The sequence below is a fragment of the Pempheris klunzingeri genome, chromosome 15 (assembly GCF_042242105.1).
Source record: "Pempheris klunzingeri isolate RE-2024b chromosome 15, fPemKlu1.hap1, whole genome shotgun sequence".
Lineage (NCBI taxonomy): Eukaryota > Metazoa > Chordata > Actinopteri > Acropomatiformes > Pempheridae > Pempheris > Pempheris klunzingeri.
The window spans coordinates 41419-54019 of NC_092026.1; the positions used below are offsets into that span (position 1 = coordinate 41419).

A 12601-nucleotide genomic window follows, 5' to 3' on the forward strand; every position below is an offset into this window, starting at 1 on the left:
AGTTCAGTGTGAATCCTCCCAGTGTTCAGGTGGATCAACACTAAATCCATCTGCAGATTATGCACAGTAAACAACAGGAAGTGAGGTAATACTGCTGAGTGGTGACATCACCAAACAGCTGGTCAGATAGAATTAGCTGATTGGTTTTGAAGCTTCAGCTCCAGGTTGAAAAAAAGGAGAAAAAGTTTGTTCAGAAGAAATGAAAAAACAGCTTAGTGGCTGATGACCTTATCCCCAGGAGCAGCCAATCACAGCAGGGCAGCAGGTTGGAATTAATCATTTGTTTCTTTGTTGAAAACATTAAAGCTGACATTGATGAGGAGGAGGAGGAAAAGCCTTCCTCACAACAAACTCAATACCGTTTGAAAACAGGATGAAGGAGATGCATCACCCACTCTGTCCCCTACCTGTCCACCAGGTGTCCTCATTCACCTATTCTCATCTGTCCTCACCTGTTCTCAGTTGTTCCTAGCTGTTCTCAGCCCATCAGTCTCTCTACAGGAACCAGCCCACAGCTTTGGTTCCTTCACTGTGTCCTTTGGTTTTTGACCTTCATGTGCCATCACCCACCTGTACCTGCAGCACACCTGCCTGCCAGCTCATTACTGTAAAATAAATGACTGTAGGGATGCATTTTTGTGGCTGTTCTAAATGAAGAGATGACAACAAGATTCAAGAGGTTTATGTAGTTGTACGAGCTCGGAGTCTAACATCACAGGTAGAGATGAGAGACTAAAGAATACAAAGTAAAGCTTCCACATATATAGTCACATTCCTACTGTCAGTGCTATCACTGCTGTTTTCTCTCTCTCTCTCTGTCCAACCTCCACCCAACACAGACCCTGACAGAAAGCCCCCCCTCTGAGCCTGGTTCTGTTCAAGGTTTCATCTCGTTAAAGGGGAGTTCTTCCTCCACTGTGTCCTAATATAATATCTGATGCTCTGTGGGGATTCTTGAATCCTTCATGTTGAATTCCTGAATCGTTGGTCTCTCTCTTAATTCAACAGTTTGGTCTAGACCTGCTCTTTATGTAAAGCGTCTTGAGATTACGCTGTTATGAATTGGTGCTATATAAATAAAGATTGATTGATTGATTGATTGATTGATTGATAGGATTCTACAAGTAATATCTGGTTTCAGGTATGTGAGGTGGTACCATAAAAATGGACATGACCTTTCATTGAACCGAACAGTTGTCCAGACAAAGTGGACTCTAGAAGATAGAATGCTGACTGAAGGATAGCATACATACCATCAATGGTACATGTTCGTGCAACATGTAACATGAGAAAAACCTTCTAACAATGACTGAGCTGTTCCTGCTGTGGCTCCTCTTCAGCTCACATGTAGATCATCCACAGGTGTCTGACATCTAAACTTGAAGAAGCCACTCTTAAACTCCCACACTGCACTGTAAAAAATAGTCTGTCTGTTTTTGGCAGGAAGGGTGAGTGATGTTGAGAATAGCAGAAAGGTCGACACTGATGACAGACCTGCTCTCATGTGACTCATAAAACTGTTACTCATCACTGATAAAGTCTGTCTGCATGATTTCTTCTCTCCCACAAAACTGTTGAAACGTCACAGTGCTTCTTTAATATTCAAACGACTTGTATGACCAGACTAATCATTTAGAAACATGCTTATAACACGTGAACGAGATTAGGAGAAAGAGACGCTGCTGTCCCACAGAGGACACGCAACCTTCACAGTGAGACATTGCATCACCGGAACATCCATCCATTAAATACACGATTACATATGATTACATGTGATCTGTGTGTTTACATGAGATCATATGTAATTACATGTAATTCGGTGTAATCACATGTTATATGTAATCATATATTATGTGAAATCGCATGTGGTCACATGTCAATCAATGTGATCATATGTAATCACATGTCACACTGTCTATCTGTCATGTGATTTCATGCTGTCATGTCTCTCTGAGCTGTCTCATAATGAAGTTTTAGAAGTAGGTTCGGGAACAATGATCACACCTCCAAAGTATTTAAGCTCATCATATCTGTTTCCTCCCCCTTTGACTCAGTTTGGCTTGACTTGTGACAAACGTGCATCACAATCATGGAACAGGAGCTTTTTCTCAACCCTTCAGACAGCGATCCGTTCGAGGATCAGCTAACTAGTTTTGGAGTCTTCTCCATCACCTAACATCTCAACTTTTAAGCAAACCCAGTTGCACTCAGCTGCCCATATTCCACGTTGCTTGTGGCTTTCAACCTCCAACGATTCCAACGCTGTCAGACCTTTGCCCCACACCAGCATGACATCCAGGCAGTCGAACGATAGGCGAAGCCTCCACACACGAACACACCTCGCCAACATTCAGACCGTCCCTCAACTCCACACATCTCCCAGTGGACCTGAAGCAAGCACTCAATCAGCGCAACATTCCTTTTCACTGCTCCGACCACAGGGCCAGACTCCCATCAGATCAACACTCTTCCTCTCCATGCATCTTGAGCCTTTCTGGGTTTCCAGCATCACATCCGCGGCAACGCTGGTGATGTCACAACGCATTCCGTGACCGAAGAAGCCCCACCCCCACATCAGCCCTCTCTGTAGACCAGATCAGATTAAACCCTGCACACTTTCTCCCTGTTTCAGAGGTTCCTCAACCCTCTGTTTCCCCTCAACCTTCACTCACAACCTAAGCACATGCATCTCTCCATCCCAGCATCCTTTCCTCTCCTCCTCTGTGGTCACTTCAGCTGTGTGGCTGCTTCTGCCACACCAGCCTTCTCAGCACAGATTACCCTCACCACAGCAGTCTGCCATTGGCCAAAACCCTGTGTTTCCCCGTGTTTCTTCTTTTCTCCCTCAATTTCCCTAAACTTACCCCCCTCCTCCCCATAACCCACATGTTGCTAATGTTACCCCTACTAGTTCAAACACACCCCTCTTCCGTACGGCTCCACCTGCAGCTGTTCCCACTGCTTTTCCCTCTTATCTTCCGCATCTTCGTAGCTGCACCTTATCCACTGCCTTACCCCCAGTACGCCCAGTTGCATCCTCCCGACCATCCCCCATGTCACCCACGCTCAGGTAACAGATTCTCAACGGTAACTACGTAGACCTCGCTCAAGTGATCCACCCATCCTCATCCAATCCTCATATCCCTAGGAACCTGCAAACTCCACTTCACCCCATTGAACTCAAACAGCCACTTCCTACCAGCTCCAAAGAACTCACAGAAGCTGAATTTGCTTTCTCTTTCTCCTTTTACCACAACATCATTTGTTCCACCTTCCCCGACCGGAAGCTGGGGGAAGGAGGGTGGTAGAGCAGGTCAGTGAAGTAGGCAGGCGCCTGATTATGGAGGGCTGTGTAAGGAGAGGGATTTTGATGCCCTGGGTGATGTCCTGAGAGACAGAGCAGTGGAGGAGGTGCAGGTGGTCAAGCTGCTGTAAATGGTGTTGATTTTATTTTGAAAAAATGTAAAGAATTGCACTCACTGACTTTGAAGGTTGTGGGGGTGCTGTCTCTGGGTTGGGGTTGGGGGGGAGTGTGCTTGTTGGGGAGAGGAGGACCATGGGGTTGTTGGAGCCAGAATGTCTGGTAGAAGTGGTCACTGTAGGCTTGGAGATGTGCTGTTTATCCGGTTTTCTTGTGGAGTCTCGCTGGCGCTTGCGCAACTTGATTTGGTGGAGTTCAGGCGTGAACCAGGGAAATGAGTGTGTTAATTAGACAATTTTGGTTTTGATGGGAGCCACCTGATCTAGACAGGAGGAGAGTGTGGTGTTGTAGTAGTTAATGAGATCGGAGAGATTATCGGACAGCAGGGGAGGAGAGGCAGACATTTTGGTGGCAAGAGAGGCTTTGAGGGCTGAGGGGGGCATGGATGTCAGATTTCTGCAGGAAATTTTGTGTTTGATTTTTTGAATCAACCCTATTTTGGGGTGGGTATGGGGATGTTAACGACGATGGTAATTGCCAGGTAGTTGGAGTTGTTGAACTTGAGGAAGGAGAGTTTCTGTGTTTTTTCATCTTACTGGGACAGACACAAAGACAGAGGGTGAGTAAGAGGACACAGCTCAGGTGAGGAGGATGCTGTAATACTTGACTTCCACCAGCAGAGGTCGCATTGATGTCACACTATGTGTGTGTGTGTGTGTGTGTGTGTGTGTGTGTGTGCGCATTTGACGGTCTGCTCTGAGCACGCTCCATCTGCTGTGTTCAGGACTATGATTATGACAACAAACCCTCATTTTTCCAGCTAAAAATTCATTTCAGACCGACAGTTGCTCCTCCACGTGAGGTGATGATGACGCTGCACTTAGTCATCACTGTGTGTGTGGTGTGTGTGTGGTATGAATGATTAAGGGACACACTCTCTTCCACCTCTTCCCTCCTTCCTCCTCCTCTTCTGTCGTGACGTTCATCCAGGAGGAAACACCACAAACAGTCCTGAGATATTCTGAGAGACTTTACTCACAGTGTGTGTGTGTGTGTGTGTGTGTGTGTGTGTGTGTGTGTGTGACTCACAGGGAAATACCTCTGGATGGAGGGAGGGATTAAACAGGCAGAGAGGTATAATTGCAGTAACAGAGCAGAAAGGGAGAGGAGAGTGACCCTGCACACAGTGTCCATTGAGCTCAGACCACCAGACCATCAGGACCCCAGAGGACCAGAACCATCAGGACTGGATACATCAGGACCAGACATATAACACTGAAATGGGACCAGATTCAAAGACCAGACTGAGGACCAGAACACCAGCACGCTACTCTGTAAAATCTACTAACAGTCTGAGGATTTTTGACTTCACTGTTGGCTGCTGAGCTCTTTTTCTGTCATATCTCTTTCCAACACCTCAGAGACTCTACTGACTCTACTGTCTGACTCTACTGTCTCTACTGTGATCTGAAGGATCTTAAACTGTTCACCAGCTGCTTCCTGGTTCTTCCTCTACTGTCCTGACACTCACTACCCTGGCAGTCTTCTGACTCTACTGTCACTGCGGAAGCATCAGTCAGAACCCATCATGTTCTCTCTGTTTGCTGTGTTCTTCGTGGCTGTCACTCTTCTTGTTGACGCCTCACCAATGGTCTCTCCAGCTCCAGAGGTCGATGTGACGTCTCAGCTCCAGGAGGGGACGCTGTCCTCAGATTGTCCGTCCTGCTTCCTGTCTCAGATGAGGAGAAACTCATCTTCATTGGGCGGACAGAGCGACATGGTGGAAGCAGTGAAGCGTCACATCCTCAACATGCTGCACCTGAGCACTCGGCCCAATTTGACGCAGCCAGTCCCTCGCGCTGCACTGCTCAATGCCATCAAGAAGCTGCACGTTGGCCACGTGACCGAAGACGGCAGTGTGGAGATCCAGGAGGACGGTAAGGGTCCCAAGGCATCAACGCCACCTGAGCCACGATCCGAAATCATCACCTTCGCCGAGCCAGGTGAGTCTACCAGCCAATCAGAAACATGAAGCTTAGATTTTGTTCCACAAACTAAGAGTTACAGTAACATGTTATAGAGCGACAGTTACAGTAACATGTAACAGACGAACAGAGTTACAGTAACATGTTATAGAGTGACAGTTACAGTAACATGTTATAGAGCGACAGAGTTACAGTAACATGTAAAAGACGAACAGTTACAGTAACATGTTATAGACGGAGCGAGTTACAGTAACATGTAAAAGACGAACAGAGTTACAGTAACATGTTATAGAGTGACAGTTACAGTAACATGTTATAGAGCGACAGAGTTACAGTAACATGTTATAGAGTGACAGTTACAGTAACATGTTATAGAGCGACAGAGTTACAGTAACATGTAACAGACGAACAGTTACAGTAACATGTTATAGACGGAGCGAGTTACAGTAACATGTAAAAGACGAACAGAGTTACAGTAACATGTTATAGAGTGACAGTTAAAGTAACATGTTATAGAGCGACAGAGTTACAGTAACATGTAACAGACGAACAGTTACAGTAACATGTTATAGACGGAGCGAGTTACAGTAACATGTAAAAGACGAACAGAGTTACAGTGACATGTTATAGAGTGACAGTTACAGTAACATGTTACAGAGCAACAGAGTTACAGTAACATGTTATAGAGTGACAGTTACAGCAACATGTTATAGAGTGACACAGTTACAGTAACATGTTACAGAGCAACAGAGTTACAGTAATATGTTATAGAGTAACAGTTACAGTAACGACTGACAGTTACAGTAACATGTTATAGTGACAGAGTTATAGTAACATGTTATAGAGTGACAGTTACAGTAACATGTTACAGACTGACAGAGTTACAGTAACATGTTAGAGTTACAGTTACAGTAACATGTAACAGACAAACAGAGTTACAGTAACATGTTATAGAGTGACAGTTACAGTAACATGTTATAGAGTTACAGTTACAGTAACGACTGACAGTTACAGTAACATGTTATAGAGTAAGTTACAGTAACGACTGACAGTTACAGTAACATGTTATAGTGACAGAGTTACAGTAACATGTTATAGAGTGACAGTTACAGTAACATGTTACAGACTGACAGAGTTACAGTAACATGTTAGAGTTACAGTTACAGTAACGACTGACAGTTACAGTAACATGTAACAAACAGAGTTACAGTAACATGTTATAGAGTGACAGTTACAGTAACATGTTATAGAGTTACAGTTACAGTAACGACTGACAGTTACAGTAACATGTTATAGAGTAACAGTTACAGTAACGACTGACAGTTACAGTAACCTGTAACAGACGAACAGTTACAGTAACATGTTATAGTGACAGAGTTACAGTAACATGTTATAGAGTGACAGTTACAGTAACATGTTACAGACTGACAGAGTTACAATAACATGTTAGAGTTACAGTTACAGTAACGACTGACAGTTACAGTAACATGTAACAGACAAACAGAGTTACAATAACATGTTATAGAGTGACAGTTACAGTAACATGTTATAGAGTTACAGTTACAGTAACGACTGACAGTTACAGTAACATGTTATAGAGTAACAGTTACAGTAACGACTGACAGTTACAGTAACCTGTAACAGACGAACAGTTACAGTAACATGTTATAGAGTGACAGAGTTACAGTAACATGTTATAGAGTGACAGTTACAGTAACATGTTACAGATGGACAGAGTTACAATAACATGTTATAGACTGACAGAGTTACAGTTACATGTTATAGACTGACAGAGTTACAGTAACATGTTACAGACGGACAGAGTTACAATAACATGTTATAAAGTGACAGAGTTACAGTTACATGTTATAGACTGACAGAGTTACAGTAACGACTGACAGTTACGGTAACATGTTACAGACGGACAGAGTTACAATAACATGTTATAGACTGACAGAGTTACAGTAACGACTGACAGTTACAGTGACATGTTACAGAGCAACAGAGTTACAGTAACATGTTATAGACTGACAGTTACATGTTATAGAGCTCTGCACAGGTACGTGTATGCCTAAACGTCTGTGTCAAGTTCCACAGATGTAGCTGTTGATGATTAACCTCCCAGCATGAACCAGTTTGACTGGCTGATTAGGGGGCAACGAGAAATAGCAAAGTTTTACCCAAAAATTGGAAAAAAACACAGAAACATCGGGGAGCTTTTAATCTGCACATAGCCTGAATAAGCATGTGTCTTCCTCCTTCTGAGGTTTACTGATCATCAGCTGCACTACAGGTGATTTCCTGTTCTCTTTTATCAGCTCATTCACAAAAATCCAAAAGATTCAAAGACTGTCCGCATTCACAATGTATTAGCAGCCACACGGATTGATTCTATTGATTCCTCTGTCTCTGTCAACTCTATTTTTGGTTCTAGCTGTTTGTATTTTTTCACACAGTAAAGCGAAAGGTGAGTTTCTGATTAAAATATGGAAAGAACAGATGTGAAACACTGTCTGTAAATGATCAGAAGAGCAAGTAGTCATCCATCCATCCGTCCATTAATTCAGTCAGTCATCCATCTAATCAATAAACCATTCATTCTTTCATTCATCCATTCATTCCAGGGGTGATCATTTAATCAATAGTGAATCACTTCATCATAGTTAAAGCCTGGACACACTGACTTTGATGTTCATTTTCAAACCAGATGTCATCCCAACAGCTTAAGTTTCACAGAGACGATCTGAGAGGAGGTTCAGCTCTGAAATACGCTGATGATGACAAACTTTTCTGTGGATGTGAACCAGCTCGTGACCAATCACGCCGTTCTGTCACTGCTTTGCTTACATAAATGTACAGAGTGGCTTTGTGCTATAAATAGTTTTCTCTTTCAGAGGAATCTTCAATTAAAAAGGTCCCTCAAAGGCTCGAGATGAGGGGACAGTAACAGGGTGGGGAGGGGGGGTGCATACCGAGTGATCTCAGGCCGTAAATAATCTCATTCAGACAAATCTGGGCCTCAGTAATTATCCTGCACAAAGAGTGTGTGTCTGTGTTACTGTGTGTGTCACTGTGTGTGTGTGTGTGTGTGTGTGTGTGTGTGTGGCCTTGTTAACAACATTCCCTGAATCCAGGCCTTTTCTTTTTTTAGTCTCAGCTCATATCAAGTATATTTAGAGTGGCTCCATTCATGCTTTTATTCTTAATGACATCTTCTTTGTTCATTAAGTCAGATGACAGGAAGAAAAAGACAGAGGGGGAGGTCAGCAGGGGGGTTGGGGGAGTCAGATCAGGCGGTAGGGTCACCGTTTCTTTATGTTGATGATGGTTCTCTTCAGAGGAAAACCAGCAGGTTCACATAGAAACAAGTTTTCTTCAGGTGCTGCTCTTCAAACAAAAATGTTTCTCCTCACTGACTGACAGACAAAACCTGAAGGTCTTTATCGTCTCCAGGAGTCAGAGGGTTTCTGTTGTTGCTTTGGTATTTTTGTGGTTTCCACTGACAAAGAACGTCACTGGAACCTGATAATAGAGCTGTCAGATGGATGTCACAGAATGAAACCTGAATAGACACATTTCCTGCATGTCCAGTACAGACTCATACTAACAACATTAACATAAATGTTTCTATTTATCAATGCAAAAGTAGTGCAGGAGCCAGAGCTTTCAGCTATCAGGCTCCTCTCCTGTGGAACCTCCTTCCAGTCTGGGTTCAGGGGGCAGACACCCTCTCTACATTTCAGAGTGGACTAAAAACCTTCCTTAGTGATGAAGCCTATAGTTCAGGGCTGGATCAGGTCTTGGACCAGCCCCTAGTTATGCTGCTATAGGCTCAGACTGCCGCGGGACTCCCATGATGCACTGGGCTCCTCTCTCCTCCTCTTCCTCTCCATCATTATGCCTCATGTCCGCTTAATGTCTGTTACTACCTTGGTATCTTCCCCGGAGCCTTTCTGTGCTTCTCTCATTGATTGATTGATTGATTGCACTGGTTCATACTGATGGATGTGGCTAATTCCTGTGAACATGCTAATTGTGCTCTCTGTTGCAGGAGACTCACCCAACATGGTGACCTTTGACATCACTTGGGACGGTGACGGCTCGTCTATGGTGGAACAGGCAAACGTCTGGATCTTCCTGAGGGTGTCGAAGGGAAACCGATTGAAAGGTAAAGTGATGCTGCGGCTGCTGCAGCTTCATCACAAGGATGATGATGATGACAATGAGGAGGAGAAGGAGGAGTGTATTTCAGAGAAGATGGTGGACACTCGTCGCAGTGGCTGGCACACCCTCACCGTCTCTCGCAGCATTCAGACTCTGTTGGATGGCGGCAGCAGCACGCTCAGCCTGCGGGTTTCCTGCCCGCTATGCGCCGAGGCTGGAGCCACACCCGTCCTGGTGCCTGCTGACGGCGAGAGAGGTGGAGGGCGAGGTCAGTCACACCGACCGTTTCTCATGATGGTGCTGCGAGCTCGAGAGGAGGCCACTCAGCGACGAGTCAAACGAGGTCTGGAGTGCGATGGGAAAATACACGTTTGTTGCAAACGACAGTTTTATGTGAACTTCAAAGACATTGGCTGGAATGACTGGATTATCGCTCCGTCTGGTTACCATGCCAACTACTGTGAGGGTGACTGTCCAAACCATATGGCAAGCATTAGCAGTTCTTCTCTCTCCTTCCATTCAACAGTCATCAATCATTATCGTATGAGGGGCTACAGCCCATTTCAAAACATCAAGTCATGCTGTGTGCCGACGAGGCTGCGCGCCATGTCGATGCTCTACTACAACGAAGAGCAGAAGATCATCAAGAAAGACATCGAAAACATGATAGTGGAGGAGTGCGGCTGCTCATAAACACTCATAAACACTTGTAAAAACATTAAAAACCCTTCCTGCTTCCTGCAGGAAGAGCATCACTTCAGCACTTTCCCAGTAACGATAAAGTATTTATGTTTAGTGACCTTATGGGTGTTTCTTATTGGGAGAGACTCTTTTCCACATTGGAATGACCTGAGAATACTATGCAACAATTTATCCGTCTACATTTCTATGTGCAGTTTGTCTGTTGTTTTCTGTTGTTCTAGAAAACATGAGAGGATCGTTTCCAATGTGGTCGACTGTTTACTGAAGGTTCAACCAGTGTAAAGATCTCTGATGCCGAGATACATCAACAAAATTTGTACAACTGGCTGCTGGAGCCAAACATTGATTATTATTATCATTATTATTAGACTTCGCAAGAAATACACTGAATGTTGATATTTTTAACATTCCTGGCAGAGTTCAGATTCAGAAGAAAGCCAAAGACAGTCGACACAGATAATGAAAGTTTGGTTCACTGAAATAGAAACAAACTGTGAGTAAACTGAACGAAGTGTCAGTTATCGAGCTATGAGTATTATTACTAAAAACAATTTAACGGGTGAAACAAAAACACTGAAAAAACGTTTCAATCAGTTTTGTGGTTGTTGCTTCATTGTGAAACAATAAGAAATATTTTTGCCAACTTTATATAATTTATTTGCTTTTTCCTTTTTGTAGCTTCATCATTAAACAAACTGTCATCATTCAGTCTCTTTATTTTCTAAATAAGGAGATGGATGTCTAAACACCTGCAGAGAATGAACCTTTTACATTTTAATAACTTCTAGTGCCACCATCAGGACAAGCATGTCACTGCTAAGACATCATGGACACTTTAACTGGAGTTAATGCTGTTTATCACATGAAAGGGCCAGTCCGTGTTGTCTGAGGTCTTTGTCCATAGTTAGTGTGTTACCTACAGTAGATGACGGTCGGCACAGCTGCTACACAACGTACTGCTGGGATGGTCTGGGGGCAGACAGACAGTGATGTAAAGCAGTTAGTTAATGTTGATAAAAGCTCAGTTTAAATTTGAAGCTCAGAAAGGGTTTCAGGTCAGATGATTTTTGTGTGCAGATGAGTTGTTTGGTGAGTTTTTGTTGTTTTTTGTGGTTTTATGATGACTGCCTCTTGGTGTCTGTTTTAAGCCAGCTGGTGTCTCTGCATCCTGCTTAAGTGATGTTTATTCTTCAAAGGCAGTAAGAGTGAAGTAGAGTGTAGAAACCTAACAATTAGCTCTTTGTTTGCAGGTAAAAACTGGAGCAACAGACTAAGAGACTTCTCCACACGAGCTGGTAAAGTTAAACCTTTGCAGGTCGCAGCGAAGCGGGGCAGCTACTGACAACCGGCACAGTGATGCTCTGTTTGTTTGTTGACCTACAAATACATTGCTGAGTCAACAAGTTGATCTAAGACACTCTAAGGCGGCTGGTGAGGCAAACACAAAGCTCACTCTGGGAAGCACATCGCACTAACAGACAAATTCCCTGAGAACAGCCTGAAATACATTAAAATCATTTATCAACCCATTCATCAGATGTGATCTCAACACTGCACACTGAGGACACACACCTGCTCCACTCATTTAAATCAAATGTTCAAAACTCAGATGTCATGAACTTGGCTGCCTTTGTGTTAGACCTGTTTGATTGGCTGGCAACCTGCCCAAGTGTGCTTTACCTCTCACCCAGTGCATGCTGGGATAGATTCTAGTCAGTGATCAGTGTCAGCTCAGAGAGATTTGATGGTCTTTGGTGGTCAGAGTGTCAGTCAATTTTAAATCGTACAGACAGAATAAGCAAATGAATAATAAAAGGATTAATGAACAGCATCCCCACAAACCTCCAACAGACTTCAGGCTCACAACCTCAAACACAAACACAGACTGAAGAATACAGGAAAAGGCCCCCACTGTCATACAGGCACTGAAGACTGATTCAATCATGTAGCTGGCGGTTTATGGAAACATGAATGAATCCTACAGCTCTGAAGGATTCAGTCACTTCAAGCTGACTGAAAAAGTCAGTTTGTGGTTTCTGCTGAGCTGACAGAGACCTGAACTCTGCAGCACCACAGTAGAACCTCCTCCACTGGTCAGAGCGGCAGCACATCCAGTTAAACAGGAAACCGGTAAGAACAATCCATCCTGCAATCACTGTCATCTGCCACACTGCTTTTACTGTACAGTACCTTTAAATCTGCATCATCATAATGATGACCATCATCATCATCAATAAACTGTTTGTGTACGAACATGAACCTGGACACAGGTCGAGTCCACAAACACTCAGAGTTCATTCACATTCAAGTTAAAACGTGATCAGTCGGA

The 12601-nt window shown here is 43.8% G+C and overlaps 1 protein-coding gene across 2 annotated transcripts; it reads left to right on the plus strand.

Annotated features, from left to right (window-relative positions):
• The first annotated feature begins 5009 nt into the window (after positions 1–5009).
• Positions 5010–10263, plus strand: inhbab (inhibin subunit beta Ab). 2 transcript variants are annotated; one of them, XM_070845418.1, is made up of 3 exons: positions 5010–5072; positions 5115–5424; positions 9458–10263. In XM_070845418.1, exons 1-3 carry the CDS (start codon positions 5010–5012, stop codon positions 10261–10263), a joined length of 1179 nt encoding a protein of 392 aa, XP_070701519.1. The 2 variants fall into 2 exon arrangements, with proteins under 2 accessions (XP_070701519.1, XP_070701518.1); XM_070845417.1 differs by having other exon boundaries at positions 5010–5424.
• Positions 10264–12601: the final 2338 nt, after the last annotated feature.